The 23,266-nt window shown below is 38.9% G+C and overlaps 1 protein-coding gene across 1 annotated transcript in view; it reads left to right on the plus strand.

The window, feature by feature from the left end:
* Positions 1-23,266, plus strand: part of LOC126285248 (fasciclin-3) — a 197,865-nt gene that overhangs the window by 146,192 nt on the left and 28,407 nt on the right. Inside the window, exon 10 of the mRNA XM_049984544.1 lies at positions 13,095-13,131. Coding sequence (XP_049840501.1) covers positions 13,095-13,131 — 37 coding nt within the window. The remainder of the gene's footprint in view (positions 1-13,094; positions 13,132-23,266) is intronic.

Below are 23,266 nucleotides of genomic sequence, written 5' to 3' on the forward strand. Positions count from 1 at the left end.
TTGTCAATCTTTCTTTTCCTTGTAACCAGCCCAGGCCTTTGAAAGCCTACTGGAGAGCAAGGATTTCAATCTCAGCAGCTATGTGGAGTGATTAAAACCTTGAGCACTAGCATTGCCTTGCCATGGAGATACACACCATTATACCAGCCAATTAGAGTTGCAGCCTTACCATACGTTCTGCTGCACAGTGACGCAGGATTTGCTGATGTATTTACTTTGCTATCATCTGAACACAGTGCATCATTGGTTCTCAGTCCCTGCTTTCTCTCTCTGGACTAATCATTGGACTTCGTTTATGTGTAGTGCCATTTTCAGTTTTAACTTTCCACATTTGTCTTTCTGTGGAACTGACGATTGTGAGTTTTCTAGTTCAGATGTACCACTAGTGGTGGAGATGGTGCAGTTCGCAGATGTGGTTTATATGACAACACTCCAAACCCTCAGTGATGTAGCTTGCTCCCACAAAAACCAGCAGCAGTTTCATTGAACCAGACGTGGAGATAAATATCTCGACACATCCTTCACAACCACACTAGCAATGCCTACATCACGATGTCCCAGCATAATGCCAGATGTTCGCAGTTCCTCACACCAACTTATGGGCTTAAATGCTGGGATACCAACCATACCAACAGTTAACCTTCCAAAACACCATCCAGGATACTCACGGCCAACGTGCCCATTTCCAGAGTGACTTTGAATGTCCACCAGAGAGCATGGAATGGAATCTTGGTAAGTAGGTGGAGGTATTAAAACCAGAAGTGCTTTTCCACAGCACCACACAACAGTGGCTGTTCTATACATTCCAACGCACAGTGACACATGACTCACTTCACAACTGTATTGTTGTAATGCACCGTTAGTTTTTCTTGGTCTCTGCTTTTACTACATCTCAAGTTTTCTCAATCTGAATTGCTCATTGGACTTTGTTTGTTAGTAATGCCATCTCCAATTGTCTGTTTCCTCATTGGTCATCTTTTTGTTGACACTTGGCAATTTGCTATTGATGACCCCAGAGCAGCCAGTCCAGACTCTCCAGATTTCTTTTGACTTTTTCCCAACATTTGGTCAAATCTCAGTCATAATACTTCCTTTCATCATTCATTCACTTACATGTCGTATTCCTTAAATCACATTATCAAGGAATGCCTTTGGGGATGTCAAAAAGTCAAAAAGTCAAATCATACATAAAGGGGCAGTCAAATGATAGTGAGACAGTTTGAAAAAATTGAGTAAACTGTTTATTATTTCAAAGATAAACACTATACCTGTTAATACATTCATCCCATTGTGAGATAAGATGGTCAGTGTGTTCATGGAAAAACATTTGTGGTTGACTATGATTGTAATCAGGCATGCACCTCTTCATCCGAAGCAAACTGCTGATGGCCACAAATGTCTTTCTCCAGAGCTCCAAAAACATGCAAATCACATAGGAAGGGATCAGGACTGCATGGAGGATGTGTGACGGTTTCCCAGCCAAACTTTTGTAGCCTAGTTGAAACCACCTTGGCAGCATGTGGACCTATTCACATCATCTACTCATTACGATGTATTATCTTATGTTAAAAGTTTAACATAATAAGACAAGTTTTACAGTTAGAAACTGTGTATTTGTCTTGGGGCAGCATAACTGATGGGGTGCAGATACCTAGACTTTATTCATCCAGTATTTGAGAATGGGAGCACTTAGCAACTTCAACAGACTAAACTCTGTCTGAACACACCTTAGAAGGCCCAGCAGTACAGCCCGGCCGCTGTGTCATCCTCAGCCCACAGGCGTCACGGCATGCGAATACAGAGGGGCATGTGGTCAGCACAGTGCTCTCCCAGCTATATGTCAGTTTATGAGACCGGAGCCACTACTTCTCAATCATATAGCTCCTCAGTTTGCCTCACAAGGTCTGAGTGCAGCCCACTTGCCATCATCGCTTGGCAGATCGGATGGTCACCCATCCAAGTGCTAGCCCAACCTGACAGCGCTTAACTTCGGTGATCTGACGGGAACCGATGTTACCACTGTGGTAAGGCCATTGGCTCAACTTCAACAAACTATACACATCATTTCAAACCCTTATGAATTTTTTTCTCAGTGATACCCCTACAAAATGATGAAAGGAAAAAAGTTTATTGCTGATTACATTTTCACTGTCATGCAATAAAACTTCAGCATGAGGCCTGATATTTTTATTTATTACTTTTTCACTACCAACTCTGTTCACAACACAGTTCGCACACAATATTCACATACACCACTGAACACACCTGCAAAATTACATCATTATATGACGTAGTTCAGGAGATGTGATATCATCATAGACATTTAAATGCTTGAAAAACTACCCTCTGCTTAAAATGGTGCACAGTAAATCTTCAATATCAGGCACGAATTTTTAATTTTTTATTCCTTTACTGCCAAACCTGTTCTCAATACATTTTGCAGACAATACTTGCATAATATCACTGAATGTTGTACAACACGTAGTTCAGGAGGTAGGGCATCATAAAGATTGGGAAGCATGAAAAACTAGCTTTTGCTTAAAATGATGTGCAATTTTGCCATATTATATTCATCCAGTGTTCCACATTGAGACCACTTAGTAATTTACAACAAACTTTAAGCATAATTTCAAAATTTTCTGAATTTTTTCCCGTTTACACTTTTAACTTCAAATATTTAACACATTAAGTCATTTGTGAAGTAATCAGACATTTAAAGCTGTTTTATACATGGGAATTCTATTCTTTAAGTTTACTCGTGGTTGCTAAAATTTGAAATTGACAACAGTGTGAGTTTTTGTGCAAGTATACGAGTATACTGAAAGGGTAGGTTAATAGAAAATGGAGGGGGAGGAGATTAGTGTTTAACGCCCCATTGACAATGATGTAATTAGAGATGGAGCACAAGCTCAGCTGGTTGTTGTGGCCAAGTGGTTCTAGGCACTTCAGTCCGGAACTGTGTGCCTGCTACAGTTGCAGGTTTGAATCCTGCCTCGGGCATGGATGTGTGTGATGTTCTTAGGTTAGTTAGGTTTAAGTAGTTTTAAGTTTAGGGGACTGATGACCTCAGATGTTAAGTCCCATAGTGCTTAGAGCCATTTTAGCCATTTGCACAAGCTCAGAATAGGGAGAGACAGAGAAGGAAATCCGCCATGTCCTTTCAAAGGAACCATCCTGGCATTTGCCTGAAACAATTTAGGGAAATCACTGGAAACCTAAATCAGGATGGCCAGACCTGGGTTTGAACCATCGTCCGTATGAATGCATGGCCAGTGTGAAAGAAAAAGAAGTTGGTGTCTTGTCACAGTAGACAGCAAACTCAAATCCATTGGTATAGAAAAAAAAGCTGCATTTGAGATTGTTTCAGCAAGACTCATAAATAAGGCTAAGCATAAACTTGTAATTGGAGCTTGCTATTGACCACCAGACTCACCACCAAATGCAATGGTATAGATTAGAGAAAACCTCAGATATAGCATGGATGTTCCCCAGTCATACTGCCTTCATTGAAGGACATTTTAATCATCCAAAAGTCAATTGGAAAAATTACAGTCTTGTAAGAGATTGGCATGACAAAGCATCAGACTTTGAGAATGTCTATATTGAAATTGGAATCAGTGATGATGAAACAGTTGCAGCACTTGTGATCAATCAAGTACAAAAGGTAGCTAAAACAAGTAAGTGCATTAAAATGTTTAGTAATCTGGATAAAGAAACAATCATATCACATCCTAAAAAGGAGCTCAAAACATTTACCCCTGTGATGGAACATGTAGAAAAACTATGACTTCAGAATGAACTTCTCCCTGTGCAGCAAGTTGTGCACTGATGTGAAATTTTCTGGCACATTAAAACTATGTGCCGGATCAGGACCCAAAACCAGGACCTTTGCCTTTCATGGGAAAGTGCTCCATGACTCATCTAGTGAAGCATAACTCATGACACTCCCTGACAGCTTTACTTCCACCTCCTACGTCATGAGTTCTGAGTAATGGTGTGACACACAGTTTTAATCTGCCAGTAGATTTCAACATTACCTCAGTTTAAAAGAATAGGTTGCAATCCATTGGATAGATACGTACCTAAAGGAGAGTTCACTACGGTATTGATCCTCCATGGTATATGGCAATTTAAAAAAAAAAAAAAAAAAAAAAAAAAAAAAAAAAAAAAAAAAAAAAAAAAACAACAACCACTTCTAAAGAAACAGCAAGTACAGTATAATAGGTTCTCTCACAAAACCTAATGAAATTCCGGTCTTAACTAAATACTGTGAGCAGCACCAAAGTTAGTGTCAAGACATTCATGAATGTGATTGGTAATGACATTGAGGGTAGCAAAGCAAAAGCAGAAATGCTGAATTCCATCTCCAAATGTCCCTTCAATAAGGAAGATAGAGAAGTACAGCTCTAGTTTAATTCTCGTATCATTCCAACAATGAGTGATACAGAAAGTGTCAATGGCATTGAGAAATAAGGTAAAATCATTAAAATGAAAATAGGCTCCAGAACCAATAGAAATCCTGCCACATTCTATAAATAATTTACAGATACATTAGCTCCCTTTTTAATCATAATATGCCCTAGACTCCTTGACCAAAAAACATGCCCAGTGATTGAAAGCACAAGTCACACATGTCTACAAGAAAGATCACAGAAGTGATCTACAGAACTATTGCTCTATCTCATTGATGTCTATCTCTTGTATGACCTAGAACACATTTTAAGCTTAAATATAATCAGGTACTTTGAAAAGGATACCCTACTCCATGCCAACAAGCATGGATTCAGAGATTAATGATCATGCAAAACCCAGCTTACACTTTTCTCACAGGATGTCCTGAATACCATGGATCAAGGCAATGAAGAGGATGCAGTATTTCTAGATTTCAATGAAGCATTTGACTTGGAACCACTCCAGAGATCATTAACAAAAGTGCGATTTTATGGTATATCAAACAGAATTTGATTGGACTGGGAATTTCTTTGTAGAGTGGATGTGAAGCCCTCATTTCAATAATGGTACAACTCCAGATTTTACAAAAATAGAGGTAACCAAAATGGAGTGAACCACACTTTCATGTTCATACGAGTCCCTTGTAACTTATTTTAAAAGTGAGATGCCTTCAAGTTCATTTGTCTGCCAACAGAATGCACCTCAGTGTACACAAGTCAGTGAGACTATGCAGGACATTATTTTAGTAGCGATTCAGATTCATGTTCTTCATAATGTTCTGATGAGGTAAACGGGACAGCATTAATATTACACGTAGAAAGAAATGGTAATCCCTTGTAACGAGCAATGTACTTCACTATTTCAGGTATTTAAATTACAGAATTGTCAACAGTTATGTTTAACTTCAGATGTTGCAATGACTTCAATTGTAGGTCTACCATTATTGAAAAAGGCCTTAATGTTGCATGTTATCTCAGATGGAGAGTCATCAACAGCAGTAGAGGTAACTTTAGACATCCCCCAGAAAAATGTGTTGATACCTTTGTTGTTCATATTGTTTGTTAATGACCTTACAGGCAATATTACCAGTGATCTCAGATTTTTACAGATGATGTCATTATCCATAATGAAATATTATCTGAAAAATTCTGCACAAATATTCAGTTATATCTTGATAAGATTTCAAAGTGAGTTGGTAACTTGCTTTAAATGTTCAGGAAAGTAAAAGTTTGGACTTCACAAAATGTTGAAAAATAGCATCATATGACTGCAACAAGAGTCACAGTTTCAAACAGTTGAGTCCTACAAATACCTGAGTTTAAGAATTTGTGAAGATATGGAACAGAATGATCACATAAGTAAAGCAGATGGCAGGGTTTGATGCATCATGAGGATACGGTGAATATAACAGTCAGTCTACAAAGGAGGCTTGGGACAAAGAGGGACACTGAACATATACAAAGAAAGGCAAATAAAATTGCCATAATTCTTTTCTCATGGGAAATTGTCAAGGAAAAGTTGAAAAACCTGAATTGGCAGACATTTGAAGATAGACACCAACTTTCCGCAAAAGCCTGCTATAATATTAATTCTTCATGGCCCTATATATAACAGAAAAATTACAGCACTAAAGGAGGCATTTAAGTAGTCTTTCTTCCCATATGCCATATCCTAACATGTGGTATCATGTTAAGAAGTACCATCTGCCATATTCTTCACAGTTGTTTGCAGACTACGTCTGTAGATATAGATTCAGTAGGAAAAGAGCATCATTACGTTGACTGTTTAACAGTGCCTTACCCATCACTTTTAGTTGCGATACCATATATACAATTAAAAATGATGTGAGACCTGAGTGTCTCCTGGGGTATAGAACATTCAAATAAATGACTTCTGGGAATTCAGCCAGGTAACACTTTCAGCGACTGCTTATATATAGGCGGGAGAACATCCTACCACTTTCAAGGCAATCTGCAATGGACAGGCAACATACATGCACATTTAAAACCTCAGTTCTTGAACTGATGCAGGAAAGATAACACACGCACACTCAACACTAGTGTCACCAAAGATGACCAAAGTCAGAGATATCGATAGACTACGAACTCACAGGTGAGGTAGCATTGACTCTGTCCCTCTGTTTTTTGGCAAGGGAGAGAGCTGGATTCCAAACAGAGTCCAAACAAAAACCTCCATCCCTGTTTACAAGGTTGCTCGCTAATTTAATCTGAACTACCTCCTTAATAACACTGTCCCAACAGCTGGATATGCATGCCAATATCTCGGTGTTATTATATAACATGGGGTGACCAGTATCCAACCAATGTTCGGCAATAGCAGATCTACTTGCCTGCTGTAATTGTGTGTGCCATTTATGCTCAGTACATTGGTCCTCCACGGTCATGATAGTTTGACCAATATATGCCATACTGCAGCTACAAGGAATGCGATATACACCGACCTTATGCAGATCAAGCTCATCCTTAACAGAACTCAAAAGCACTCTAATTTTAGGATGGAGGTTGGAAAACACATTTCACATCATATTTCCGTAAAATACAACTGATCTTGTTGGAAGTGCTTCCAACATAAGGCAAAAAGGCAGTAGAGTTAGGTGTCGACTCAGAATTATTATCAATCACCCGATGTGTAGTTGGTTGATAACGCAATGCACGTTCAATCTGTCTATCACTATAACTATTTTGATGAAACTTAACTTCAAGATGGGACAGCTCAGCTGGCAAAGTCTCAGCTTCAGAAACGACATGTGCCCCGTGTACCAAGGTACAAAGTACTCCTCCACGCTGAGCCGGATGGTGACAACAATTAGCCTGTAAGTACAAGTTGGAGTGAGTACGTTTCCTGTAGACTGCATGTCCCAATGATCCATCTTTCTTCTTCCTAACCAACACGTCAAGAAAGGGAAGGCAACCATCCTCTTCCACCTCCATTGTAAAACAAATGTTCAGGTGGATCGAGTTCAGATGTTCTAGAAAGGCATTCAAATTCTCCCTAACATGAGGACAAACAAGTAAGGTATCGCCAACATATCTAAAGAAACAGGTGAGTTTCAGAGACGCAGACTCCAATGCATGTTCCTTGAAGTCTTCCACAAACAAATTTGTGGAGATCACAGGCCTGAGGCAGGATTCGAACCTGTGAACGTAGCAGTCACGCGGTTCTGGACTGTAGTGCCTAGAACCACTCAGCCGGCCTTAGTTAATTAAGCACCAAACCTAGCCTCAATTAACACAATGAATCAGATAGAGGAACACAAGTATAGAGAGAGACCACATCAAAACCCACTAAAGTATCAGAGTCATTCAACCACAGTCCCTCCAAATGACTTAAAAAATCAGCTGAGTTCTTGATATGGTGTTCACACCGACCTACTTTTGCACACAATAGAGAAACAGAGACGCAAGATGCTCGGCTACATGATATGTCAGAGTACTGATATTACTCACTATAGGATGGAAAGGAACCCCTTCCTTGTGAACCTTCGGAAGGCCATATAACCTAGGGGGATCAGCACTGTAGGTGTGAAGACTCTTGATAATGTCCTGTGACAAACCACTTTTCTTCAGGAGGCTGTTTGTCTTTCTCTCAACAATTTTTGTGGGGTCATCATCGATTGTGCGATACACTGAATCAGATAGTAAACATTGCATCTTTTGTACATAACCCTGTTTATTTAAAACCATGGGGGCATTGCCCTTGTCCACAGGTAAAATAACAATATCAGGATCAACTCTGAGAGAGCCTAAAGCAGACCTCTATTCTGCTGTTACACTACTCTTGGGTAGACGAGTCCTAGTCAACACGTGGCATGCCTCTCTCCTAACCTCCTCTGTAGCGTCAGGAAGTAATTTGCAAACTGCCTGTTCAATTGAACTAATAAAATCAACTATTGGCAAACTCTCTGAGTGGCTGCAAAATTTAAACCCTTCCCAAGCACGGATAAGGTTGCGTCATCAAAAGATTTCCCTGTGAGATTTATCACAGAACGTCGAGATATATCATCAGACACTGCGCGATGAAAACGTTCAAACTTTGCCAAATGCCGGGCAGTAATGGGGTTGGTTGGACGGTGCCTCTGTTGCTTGAGAAGGGTTTAAATTTTGCACCCACACTGAGGAGTTTGCCAGTAGTTGATTTTATTAGTAAACTACCTCCTGACACTGCAGAGGAGGTTACGAGGGAGGCATTCTGTGTGTTGACTAGGGCTCGTCCAAGAGTAATGTAACAGCAGAAGAGAGGGCTGCTTTACGCTCTCTCAGAGTTGATCCTGATATTGTTATTTTACCTGCAGGCAAGGGCAATGCCACCATTGTTTTAAATAAACAGGATTATGTACAAAAGATGCAACACTTACCATCTGATTCAGCATATCGCAGAATCGATGCTGACCCCACAAAAAGAGTTGAGAGAAAGACCAACAGCCTACTGAAGAAAAGTGCTTTGTCGCAGGACGCTATCAAGAGTCTTAACACATACAGTGCTGTTCACCCTAGGTTATATGGCCTTCCAAAGGTTCACAAGGAAGGGGCTCCTTTCCGTCTTGTAGTGAGTAACATCGATGCTCTGACATATTGTGTAGCCAAGCATCTTGCTTCTCTGTTGTGTCCACAAGTAGGTCGATGTGAACATCATATCAGGAACTCAGCTGATTTTTTACGTCGTTTGGAAGGACTGCGAATGAATGACTCTGATATGTTAGTGTGTTTTGGTGTGGTCTCTCTCGTGTTCCTCTTTCTGATTCGTTAATTGAGGCTAGGTGTGGAGCTGAATTAACTAATCTCTTTCGGCATGTGTTGACATCCACTTATGTTTTATTCAATGACCACTATAATGAGCAGACAGATGGAGTTGCGATGGGTAGTGGGATGTCTCCTGTGATCACCACAAATTTTTTTGTGGAAGACTTCGAGAAACGTGCATTGGAGTTGGTGCCTCTGAAACCCTCCTATTTCTTTAGATATTTTGATGATACCTTAGTTGTTTGGCCTCACGGTAGGAAGAATTTGAATGCCTTTCTAGAACATCTGACTTGATCCACCCGGACATTCGTTTTATGATGGAGGTGGAAGAGTGTGGTTGTCTTCCCTTTTTTGACATGTTGGTTAGGAGGAAGGATGATGGATCATTGGAACATGCAGTCTACAGGAAACACACTCACACCAACTTGTACTAACAGGCTAATATTTGTCACCATCTGGCTCAGCGTGAAGGGGTACTTCATACCTTGGTACACATGGCACATGTCATTTCCGATGCTGAGACTTTGCCAGCTGAGCTGTCCCATCTTGAAGTTACATTTCGTCAAAATGGTTATAGTGATAGACAGACTGAACTTGTATTGCACTACCGACCTACTGTACATCGGGTGATTGATGATAATTCTGAGTTGACACCTAAGTCTACTGCCTTTTTGCCTTACATAGGAAGCACTTCCAACAAGATCAGTTGTATTTTACAGAAATTTGATGTGAAATGTTTTTTCCAACCTCCATCTAAAATTAGAATGCTTTTCAGTTCTGTTAAGGATGATATTGGTCTGTGTAAGGTGAGTGTGTGTCGCATTCCTTGGAGCTGCGGCATGGCATATATTGGTCAAACTATCAGGACCGTGGAGGACCGATGTACTGAGCATAAATGGCACACACGATTACAGCAGGCGAGTAGATCTGCTATTGCCAAACATTGGTTGGATACTGGTCACCCCATGTTATATAATAATACCAAGATATTGGCATGCATGTCCAACTATTGGGATAGTGTTATTAAGGGTACAGTTGAGATTAAATTAGTAAGCAACCTCATTAACAGGGATGGAGGTTTTTGTTTAGACTCTGTTTGGAATCCGGCTCTCTCCTTTGTCAAAAAACAGAGGGGCAGAGTCAATGCTACCTCACCTGCAAGTTCATAGTCTATCGATATCTTTGACTTTGGTCATCTTTGGTGGCTCTAGTGTTTAGTGTGTGTGTTATCTTTCCTGCATCAGTCCAAGAACAGAAGTTTTAAATGTGCATGTACATCACCTGTCTGTTGCAGTTTGCGTTTGTCTTGAAAATGGCGGGCTGTTCTCCCGTCGAAATATCGGCAGTCGCTGAAAGTGCTACCTGGCTGAATTCCTGGAAGTTATTAGAAAATTAAAAATGATGTTAGAGGCATCCATAACTGTTAATAAAATCATACCTAGAAGAGAGCAAGCTGATGGTAATATTAAGTCACAATTATATAAAATAAGATGTTGTTGGAAGTGACAAACAGTTTCCCAATAAATGATTGATTAAGTATGAACTACCACGGACCTTTTTTTCTTATTCTTGCTGATCATATACATTGATGAGCCAAAACCCTATGACCACCTACTTGATAGCATTTTGGTCCATCTTTGGAATGCAATGCAGCAGCAATTGTGTTTGTCCTGGATTTGACAAGTTCTTGGAATATTTCTTGAGGTATAGCCAGATGTCTAGGCACAGGTCACACAGTTCCTATAAATTGCAGGCTTATGGTTTGTAGCAGAAGAGCTGGTGCCCAGTAGCATTCCAAAAGTGTTCCATCGTGCTCAGGTCAAGGTAATTTTGTGCTCAAGACATCAATGTGAGTTCAGTATCAAACTCCTTGAACCCCTCTACAGATCATGGCCATTGGACATGAACAGTTATCTGTCTGCTATCATCATCAGAGAAAGACATCAAGAATGAAGAAATTCAGGTGGTCCAGAGACATATTCACATAGCCTGCAGCTTATTATGACAGGTGCTCAGGTGGATGTCCCTCAGAATTCCTGGCACAGTGCATGTCTTGAGCACATCTGAATGACTAAATATTGAGACACAACCATACTGCATATCAAGATATAACCATCGACCAGATGCAACAAAAATCATGACTCAATCGACCAGGTGACACATTTAAAGTATGGTCCAAGCAGCCATTCACCTGACTGACGGTGTATTAGGGTGTGACCTTCAACCTATCTGGTATAACATGAAACTTGATTTATCCAATCAAATGATACATTTCCATTGTTCAACAGTTCAGTGTTGATGATCCTGTACCAAATGTAATTGTAACTGACAATGCTATTAGGTCAGCATGGGAAAATATAGATGACCTCTGCAGCAGAGCCCCATGTTCCAACAATGTCTACTTAATTGTGTGCTTCAAAACACTTGAGCCTACACCAGTCATATTTTGCCATAGATTGCCACATAGCCTGCTTTAGAACAGACAAATCTCCAACTTATATGTTCTGTGATGAGGCTCAGATGACTGCTGCCTTGTTGTGTACTTGTGGTTTCACTGTCCCTCAAACATTTCCTGCAGTTTCTCACAATAGCACTTTGCAAACAACTGACTAACTTACCACTCCCAGGCACCACACCTAATAACCTATACTTTGTCAAAGTTGCTGACATCAGTGGAGTTCCTCATTTGCTGGCTGTATCATCACTAGAATGATTTCTCATTCACCTGTGCTCTGCTTACATCTTTCCATACTGTGTCACATGCCCTTGACACCAACAGATGACATTCAAATTCATGTAGGCACTGGTCATAATGTTTTGGCTTACCAATGTGTATTGCACAATATATATGTGGATTTTTAGTTCCTTAAAAAGATTTCTGCGTGTGGTAATAGGGTGGCCTCTGCTAGTGATTCTTACAACTTGTTCCTGTCCATATAGCAGTTTGCTAGTCAGTGGCTGGATTTCCCCAATAGAAGAGAGAGAGAGAGAGAGAGAGAGAGAGAGAGAGAGAGAGAGAGAGAACTGCTGGTAAAGAGGTGGGAGCATTTCCAGACATCATATTTGTGTCAAGTTACATCTGCAGATAGAATGTCCTTGAACAATGCAGTCAGCAATAAATACTTAAATGCCCCTGATAACTAGTTTACTAAATAAGGCAATAGTAAGTAAAAGGTAACTGTGCTGAGGTACCTACTCAACAGGAACATGATGCAATGGTGTTCCTCACAGAGTGCAGCCAGTATCCTCCACCGAAAATTAAGCATATTATCATTAGTGATTATGAGGTGTTATCCCAGAAACAGATACAGCTTGGGAAACACATGAATCTTCCTGTTTTTGTAAATATTGGATTATTCTAAAAATATTATGGAATGGAAAGTTACTACTCACCTTATAGTGGAGATGCTGAGTCGCAGATAGGCACAACAAAAAGACTGTCACATATAAAGCTTTCAGCAAGTAAGGCCTTACTGGTTGAAAGCTTTATTTGTGACAATCTTTTAGTTGTGCCTTTCTGCAACTCACCATCTCTGCTATATGGTGAGAGGTAACTTTCCTTTTCTTAATATCCATCCTGGATTTACCACTGGATTATTCTACATACTTGAGTACTCACCATCATAATGTATAAGATGGAAATGTATGGAATCTGATAGCTCATAACAAAGTATGTTAGCAAAGGAAACTGATGTCATATAAGTATATTTAAAACTTGAATAAAATAGGGCAGGATAAGAAAATTTAGCATTAATGACAAAAGGAAATTGCTGTTGTTAATATTGTGTATGCTACCAAGTTTATTTTTGCAAAATTTCTGAAAAGGTTTAATGGTAAGAATAATTCGTACCTTATTCATTTTTTCTGACATGTCTGTTCCAGGTGGAATATCCTCATCGCGAAATGACATTCGAGAGTCGTAAGTAGTTCAAATCATAATTCTACTTAGCACAAAGTAATAATTCAGAATATATAATCTAGCAAATATACATTTAAAATTCATTATTTAACTACTTCCAGAAATACTAATGTTCATTTCGTACTGAGAGATTATATATCATCAGTCACATACAAAGTGAAAGAATAAATATTGAATGAATCACACTGGAAATAATCATAACTCTTTAGAGTTCACTGTTTCTCACTGAAAATCCCAATGGTATTAGAAAATAATATAAATGTCCTACTATTTATTAATTCAATTTGTAACATTTTGTGCAGAGGGTGAAGTGCAAGAACGATCACAACATTGCAGAAATAGCAAGAAGTGATACCAGCAAACAGGACTGTAGAGGCGGAGCATCGAGACAGTTTGAGAATCCAGTTACATGCATTAGAATAAGGCATATGCTAACACATTAAAAGATGAAAACCATTGTAGCTGCATTATGTGGAAGTTTGGAGACAAAATAATGTTATGATGGGGAAAAAGAGTAAGCAAAATTGGAAAGACTCAAGATCAGGAAGATTGTTGTGACTGTGTGATAAATGAAAATTTTAAAAAATAATTTAACAGTTGAGAAGCAACATGAGATTAAGACTGCTGGTTTTAGATTTCAGTTCAATTAAAGATACTATCAAGACTTTGAAGAATGTCAGAATGTAATCCATGTCTTCAGAGATTACACAGTTAGTGTTTAGGTGACATGTCTTGTGATCTTTAAGTAATGTAAGATCTTCACAATCACAGAGAAATCAGAAAGACTTTTAATTATCATTTCATGTAGAAATTAAGTCAGTAATTCCAACATATACACATCTCATATCTTTTGATCCACTCATCAAGTCAGTGAACAGAGACTCTACTGACTAACACAAGTGGAACTTTACTGTCTTTTGTGTTTCTCAAATATTACCACTCCTGGACCATTGCCATATTAATTTAATTCTCATGGTCATCAGTCTTCCCAATTGGTTTGATGTGCTTCGTCACAGTTTCCTCTGTTATGCCAATCTCTTCAGCTCCGAGCAGCACCTACTCGCAATGCCCTTGTTTTTGTTCTACATATTCTAATCTCTGTCATCCCTTACAATTTTTGCCCTCTATAGCATCCTGTAGCACAGAGGAAGTTATTCTCTGAGAACCTCCTCATTTCTATACATCACTTTTCAAAAACTTTGATTCTCTTTTTTTCTGGTTTTCCCTTAGTCCATGATTCTGTTCCATACAGTGCTGTTCTCCAAACATCCTCATACATTTATTTCTCAACATAAGGCCTATGTTTGCTACAAATATTCAAGGATGTACCCAATGAAGGGCAGGGGAAGATAGCTTCACCCCCACTGCTTCTAGAAAAAAGCCTATGTGAACCTAATTTTCATCTTGGTCCACCAAACAGAGAGATGTATTAATTCAATATCAGTTTGAAGAAAGTCAAAACATGTAACAAATACTGACCAGTAGCAAGTGTTCTCAAGCCATTTGGCCATTTTCAATGAAATCACAAAAGTTATGTTTGTTTCTTCACTGCAAAACTAATATAGGACCCCCTCCCCCCAAATCTCAGGTCCTTGTTACATGCTTACTAGTACACTACTTTTTGTGATGAATTCTCTCCTTGCCTAAGCTAGTGCACTCCATATTCCCTTTCATTCATCTTTTATCAATTATTTTGTTTCTGTGGTAGCAGAATTCCTCCACTTTTGTCTATTATGATCCTCAGTTAAGATGCTAAGTTTGTTGTTAATCTCATTTTTGTTTGTCCTTAATACTTTTGTCTCTCTTTTATATACTCTCAGTTGATATTCTGTGCTCAGTAGACAATTCACACCATTGAACAGGTTCGTCAGTAATTTGCTGCTACAATATTTTGACATAAAGTCATCTGGCCAACTTCAAGAGTATATACCTGAAATGGCCAGAAGATTCTGCCTTGAAATATCATGGTAACAAGATACTGATATCAGGCAGTTCACCTAAAATTTCACACAACTGTCTGTACACTGAAAAAGTTCTAAATTTCACAAGTGTAACCCATTTTGATAGTAACTAAACAAATAAAGCAAAGTAACCACAATTGAAACTTAGGTTCTTTCATGTTTATTTAATCATTCCCCATGTTCTTCAGATCCCATCATGAAGAAGAATGACCTGGATTGTGGAACTAGTCAAGTTATGCAGAAACAGAGGGAAAGCAACCATTTCATATTGATTCTGTACTCTGAGGCTCAGTCGTTATGCTGATATTTAAGCCTAAGCATTGAAAGCAGTCAGATTAACAGTTGTACAAAATGTGCAAGAATTTATTTCAGAATCAGATTTCACTTTAAAGGTCTTAATATCAGTAAAGCTCAACTAAAACAGTTTTTCAGTATCTTTTTCTCCAAGCCCTCATCAGGTTACATCTGCTCTGTCATATTCCATGTCTGCACCATATGTATTTTCTCCATTGTGCCTCTGTCACAGCTCATTGCAAGCACGTTTTTGTTTTCTCCTTTGCTTGTATCACAAAAGGACTGAAGGCTGATGCTTACCTTGCATTTGACTTTTTTCGGATCCACTAGATGCTCAATGTTGTTGTGTAAAGTGATTAGTGATAAGCTTTCACTCAAAGGGATAAACTTTCACCTAAACAATAGCTATGCCATAATAGATTGTCCTTTATATTTGATGACAATATTTCAATATAATTAGCAATAATCTGTTTCATGTTAAGTACTGTGACAGCTTAGCTAACACAATTAACATCTGAGCTAAATGTTCTTAATTTTGGGACTTAATGATTTTTTTCTATTGCTATTTGTAACATAAATGTGACTGCATGCAGTATAATTATAATTTAGAATCATCATACGAATGGCTTGAGCTTTAATAAGCAGTTCACTTCAACTTGTCATTGTGTTTCCATATAGCAGAAATATAGGACCTATGAGTGCATTTTAAAACTTTTTGTCAGATAATTTATTGAAAGTGTGTGTTCTTCAATCTATTTTTATGCTGATTCTAGAAATAACTACTGTTTTTGTCTATCATGTCAGGTTTTTACACAAAATAAGAAGTAATATTTTGACTATTTTTCACTTCTGACCCTGCAAATGCATTCTAACACCATTTCACACAAGGTGAGAAATATAGGACCTATGAGTGCATTTTAAAACTTTTTGTCAGATAATTTATTGAAAGTGTGTGTTCTTCAATCTATTTTTATGCTGATTCTAGAAATAACTACTGTTTTTGTCTATCATGTCAGGTTTTTACACAAAATAAGAAGTAATATTTTGACTATTTTTCACTTCTGACCCTGCAAATGCATTCTAACACCATTTCACACAAGGTGAGTTTTTAATCAAAATAAGTTTATAAAACAAAATAGATTTAAAAAATACTTCTCAGAATTCCCTCTAATTTGTTTTTGACTGCCTTGTATGAAAACAAGAAGTGAATAGTGTTCCATTAATTTTTAAACTTTCTCTTCTTTGATTTCCATGCACATCTTTGTATATAATAACTGTCCCTCTTCAACATCCAACAATAGTTGGCCATCATAGCTGCTGTCCAGTGTCGCTGGTACGTCCTCTCCATCTCCTTAATATCTTGTTGAAAACGTTCACTTTGCTCTTCAATACAACACCCCAAAACCTGAAATTTTCCAGAAAGCAGTCGATATGTGAGATTAGAAAGTGGACTTTCACACCCATGTTATAACCATCTTCTTGAAATTTTGCACCTTTTTTCAACAATGGCCTTTGAGGTAAGATCTTTGTTATTCCACAGAAAGTTCTCAGTGACTGATCTGAAGGAGATCAAGCACATTTTTCTCTTTTCTTCATTGTCTTCTCAGCATCTTCATCCCTCATCAATTTGTTTATTTGTAGACTAAAAAAATTCTAGCTTTGTTTTTTTCGTGTGGTGAAGGGAAATTTCTTGGAAAGGTACTTGAAGCAGGGTCCATCCTGTGGTGAAACCTTTACAAATTACTTCATTAAGTCCAATTTTATTTGTAGAGGTGGAAGAAAGACTTCTTTCTTCTACAAGCAGTTCGTGCAGGATATTTTTAGTTATGGGCACAAAATTTCTCCGCTCTGTCCAAACTCCCATGTATTGGCCTTAACTGATTGTGCCATTCGCTTAGACAGCAGGGTACTTTTGTGAAACCAGCTTGTATTTCTAATAGTATTCCATAAATTTGAAGTCACTGTGGATAAGACAAGTGTGTTCCTAATAAGGAATACTCATTAAGAGTACCTTCATGTTCTCATATGTCACTTTCATTTAAACTTAGTGGGCCACAAGAATGAACCCACATGTGTTTCCATTATGCAGTAACGCAGCTTTCAGCCCTTGATTGATTAGTCTAGAAAAGTCTCCACTGTGTATAGTCATGTTCAATGCCGTAGAGAAGCATTAATTCATATATATTATTGCTGTAAATCAAGGACTCGTTCAGTGAAAATAAATGAACTAACTCTTTCTCTCTATGTCTGTACAATGAGTTATGTATTCCTTATTCGAGAAGACTCTTACTTTTTAACTGGGAGCCAAATAGTTCTGCAGATTCCTTAGGCAACTTCAAATCTTGTACAAGAGCATTGAGTTCACTCTGAGAGAACAGTTATGGAGTAAAGTCATTTCAGGGTGGTGGATATCACTATTGCCTTCAGTAATTGCATCAGCTTGATTTTCTTCATCATCTTTTGCCACGTTCTCTGCAGCAGCTGGAGGAAGAGGAGCAATCAGATCGTCTCCATGTGCTAATTGGCCAAATGGTTGAATCGATACTTGGATATACAATTTGTCTCTTATTTTTTGAACTGAACCCTTGAACATTAACTAAGCAGAAGTAACAGTCATTAAGGTGACTTTTAGGCTCTGCCCACACCACTGGAATCACCAATGACATGCGTGTTTTCTTTCCCATTGTCCACAATCTTAACATTTCTGCACAAGAGTGGCAAACTGTCTCTGGTGCCCATCCCTTGTCCTGGTAATCAAGTTTCATTTTAAAATAAACATGGTAAGCTCTTTACACAAAGTCTGCTTAGCCTCTACATAATTCCCAGAAATGTAACAGAAAATATTTAGCTTCTTTACACACTTGCCTGTTGACATTGTAGTAACTATCAACAGTAGGTGAAATGTTGTATTAATATTGTCTTAAATATACAGAATAATCACATTATAGCACTGGTAATCTGAGCCTGTTAGATAAGCATCACACAATAACAATTAGCATCAACAGATATATAACAACCTAAGGATATACAGGGCCTTATTGAGAAAGTTCCCTCCAACAATATGCATAACCTACTGACACAGCAGTATATCACTAAAGTTAAATTGCAGAAAAACTGTACAAGATAGCCAAAAACTGAAAACAGATTTGTAATCAGCATAAAAAGTTGAGGTAGATCACATATTAGTTTTCAGTCATCTGATACCATGCAGACTAATGTAATAGTAGCTGATCATTTGAATTTCCCCTGACACAAACTGTTGAGTATTACTTTTGTTACTACTAACTGATAATTACTAATGAGTCTCTTGCATACCATTGCATGATAATATTAATTTTGTTTTTGCATCTTGGGTGGCTTTCTATCAGGCAATAACCAGCAAAATAACCAGCTATACTAGAACATGGATTAATTTCCAACCATGTAAAGTGAATGAGCAGCATATGCATAAAGCAACACATGCATTTGCATATAAAACCCACCAGCTTGCAATAAAGATGCATGTCTAAGTTTTGAAATGTAGATAAGGAAATTGTTCATGTCAACACTCATATCTGAAATGCATTTGTTCCTGCTGGACACAGCTTTGTTGCTTGTGCTGATATTTTTTGCTCTTTATGTACAGCCACAAGAATTTTAAATATGTTTTGATCTTTGCTAGCTACATTTTTAATAATAAACTTTTTTGCAAAAAAAAAAAAAAAAAAAAAAAAAAAAATGTTTCACTCTTAATGCTTCACAGTCTAGTAAGTCTTTATGCATACTCTATGTCCATATTCTGAGCTTACAATTTCATGCTGGCTAATAAAGTGTTTATGTTATTTTTATTTTTTCAATGTTACTGTACATAATGCTGTTTTTCATCATGTCTCATTCACAAGCTTAATTATTGAAAATGAACATAATGTACTTCGATGGTCAACAATCATTTGGAAAATAGGCTTACATATGGCAAAAGTATTTTAGAACATGAAGTTTCCTGGGCTCTGCCAAAATTTAGCCTTTTCTTTGCTCAGTATCATTCAGTTATGGCTATTTTATCTCCTTAGGTCACTATATCTCTCGTTGTTGCTCCCTATCTGACAGTTTTAAGAAATAAGGGGCTCCTCCTTTCCTCCCAGTCACTCATTTAAAAAGATTATGGTATAAGGCTGCTTGGGGTACCACATACATGAGTGAGATTACCATTTACTTTAAAGTGGTTATTTTCTTTGAAACCATTTTGGTGATGCAAAAGATGATATATATTATAAGGGGCAGTCAAATCAAAATGAGACAAATAGAAAAAAGTAAGTAAACTGTTTATTATTCCAAAAGTAATTGCCTTAAGTGTTAATACATTTATCCCACTGTGGGACAAGATAGTCATTGCTTTCATGATAAAATGTTTAAGGTTGCCTATGGAACCATGATTGTACCCAAGAGTGCACCTCTAATTGTTTGAAGCAAATTCGTGGCTAGGTATGTCTTTCAACAGGACTCCAAAAATATGGAAATTGCCTTGGGAGAGATCGGAACTGTGTGGAGGATGTGTACGGCCTTCTCAGTGAAACTTCTGCAATATAGTTGAAATAACCTTGGCAACTTGTGGGCAGGCATCTTGTTAGCATGTTGTTTCAGGTATGTTGCAGAAGTTTCACTGGGAAACCCTTACACATCCTCCATATAGTCTCTATATCTTTCCATGTGAGTTTCATATTTTTAGAGCCCCAAAGATAGACATTTGCAGGTGTTGGTTTGCTTCAGACAAAGAGGTGCACGCCTGGGTACAATCAAGGTTCAGTAGGCAACTGCAAACATTTTTCCATTTAGGCACTGACCATCTTGTCTCAAAGTGTATTAGCAGTTAAGGTGATTACTTTTGAAATAATAAATGCTTTACCAGTACTTTTGAAATAATAAATGGTTTACTTACTTCTTTTCGTATCTACCTCATTTTTATTAGACTGCTTCTTATATATTAAGTAGTGAAATAGAACTTTGAAACAGTGAGATGTGCGTAGTGAAGGTTAATCTTTAAGGCAGATGTTGCTAATGATGGCCTCCTTTTTTCTAAAGGAAATGCTGCTCTCAGTTCCTGTTGCTGCTTATGTAAACATAATCACTGGAAATGAAAGTAGTTGGATTGGGAATGTTGAGTGTTGTATTGTTTCATTTTATTTTTATTTTATCCTTATATTCATGCAATGTATATACATATGATATTTTAGTGGTGTAATGAAAGGTTGCTGTGTGAGATATGAGGTGAGGGGGTGAACTCTTGCAATTTTAGGTATAATGATATACTATTTTATTAACTACAGATTTTACGCAAATTTAAATAGTTTTTATACAAAATGCATGTTTGACCATCAACCGCTTTTATTTTAAACCCAAATTTTGACCCGTTTCAGTCAAGGACCATCTTCAAGGATAAGGTTTAAAATACACTCCTGGAAATTGAAATAAGAACACCGTGAATTCATTGTCCCAGGAAGGGGAAACTTTGTTGACACACTCCTGGGGTCAGATACATCACACGATCACACTGACAGAACCACAGGCACATAGACACAGGCAACAGAGCATGCACAATGTCGGCACTAGTACAGTGTATATCCACCTTTTGCAGCAATGCAGGCTGCTATTCTCCCATGGAGACGATCGTAGAGATGCTGGATGTAGTCCTGTGGAACGGCTTGCCATGCCATTTCCACCTGGCGCCTCAGTTGGACCAGCGTTCGTGCTGGACGTGCAGACCATGTGAGACGATGCTTCATCCAGTCCCAAACATGCTCAATGGGGGACAGATTCGGAGATCTTGCTGGCCAGGGTAGTTGACTTACACCTTCTAGAGCACGTTGGGTGGCACGGGATACATGCGGACGTGCATTGTCCTGTTGGAACAGCAAGTTCCCTTGCCGGTCTAGGAATGGTAGAACGATGGGTTCGATGACGGTTTGGATGTACCGTTCACTATTCAGTGTCCCCTCGACGATCACCAGAGGTGTACGGCCAGTGTAGGAGATCACTCCCCACACCATGATGCCGGGTGTTGGCCCTGTGTGCCTCGGTCGTATGCAGTCCTGATTGTGGCGGTCACCTGCACGGCGCCAAACATGCATATGACCATCATTGGCACCAAGGCACAAGCGACTCTCATCGCTGAAGACGAGACGTCTCCATTCGTCCCTCCATTCACGCCTGTCGCGACACCACTGGAGGCGGGCTGCACGATGTTGGGGCGTGAGCGGAAGACGGCCTAACGGTGTGCGGGACCGTAGCCCAGCTTCATGGAGACGGTTGCGAATGGTCCTCGCCGATACCCCAGGAGCAACAGTGTCCCTAATTTGCTGGGAAGTGGCGGTGCGGTCCCCTACAGCACTGCGTAGGATCCTACGGTCTTTGCGTGCATCCGTGCATCGCTGCGGTCTGGTCCCAGGTCGACGGGCATGTGCACCTTCCGCCGACCACTGTGACAACATCGATGTACTGTGGAGACCTCATGCCCCACGTGTCGAGCAATTCGGCGGTACGTCCACCCGGCCTCCCGCATGCTCACTATATGCCCTTGCTCAAAGTCCGTCAACTGCACATATGGTTCACATCCACGCTGTCGCGGCATGCTACCAGTGTTAAAGACTGTGATGGAGCTCAGTATGCCATGGCAAACTGGCTGACACTGACGGCGGCGGTGCACAAATGCTGCGCAGCTAGCGCCCTTCAACGGCCAACACCGCGGTTCCTGGTGTGTCCGCTGTGTGGTGCGTGTGTTACTTGTACAGCCCTCTCGCAGTGTCCGGAGCGATTATGGTGGGTCTGACACACCGGTGTCAATGTGTTCTTTTTTCCATTTCCAGGAGTGTAGTTCAAGCCACAACATTACACATGTAATTACTTAAATAATGTGTAAGCATGTCATGAATATCAATACACGACACAAGACTTTCAGAAGCAAACAGATCTTCTCTTCAGTACTGCTCTATGTACATTTGTTATTAGTATGTTTGCTTCTAAAAGTCTTGTGTCGTATATTGATATTCATGACATGCTTACACATTATTTCAGTAATGACAAATGTAATGTTATGGCTTAAACCATATTAACCGTTATCCATGAAGATGCTCCATGACTGAAACCAGTTGGTATTATAGTTTAAAATAAAAGCAGCCAATGGTCAAACGTGCATTTTATACATTACTTGCTGGCTGTTGATAATCACCTTCCAAAAATGTTTAAATAGTTTTTGTATAGTTACTAAGTAGAGGAGTATGTTAGTTTTCACTGGGATTTGATGTACAGGATGGTCAGAAACAACCAGAAAAGTTTGTAAAGGTGTTGCAGGAAAGGATATGCTGAGAAATAATTGTTCAGAAAAATATTCAATATGGTGCTCCATTTCTGAGTTATTTAGCATTGAAGTTAGCCAGTCAGACAATAATGTGCACAAATTCGAGCAGCCTGCCGAAGACAGTGTTGCCAGACATTTTCTTCATTTGATTTCCTCAAACTTAACAAACATAATTTTTGCTCGCCTAGGTTAAATTTATTGCTTCCAAATAGGCACATTTAAACTGCTAATACTCATTTGAAGAGGTGGTAACTCTCAGACCCACAGATGTCTGTACATTACTTGATTTTAGCACATGCAAGTACTTGAATTTGCATGCAGAATGACCTGGCTAACTTCAATGCTAAATAACTTGGAAATGCTGCAAAGTCTCAAATTTTTTTCAAATCAATTATTTCCCAACACAACTTCCCCTGCAACACCCTTACAAGCTTTTTAGACTCTTTCTGACCACCAGAGACACATTACAGGCTATGGAAATCAAATACTGTAATGTACAGAGTGACCCTAAAGTCTGTTCACATTTTAAAATCCACAAATTCATGGAATA

Source organism: Schistocerca gregaria, chromosome 8 (genome assembly GCF_023897955.1).
Source record: "Schistocerca gregaria isolate iqSchGreg1 chromosome 8, iqSchGreg1.2, whole genome shotgun sequence".
NCBI classification, from domain to species: Eukaryota; Metazoa; Arthropoda; class Insecta; order Orthoptera; family Acrididae; genus Schistocerca; species Schistocerca gregaria.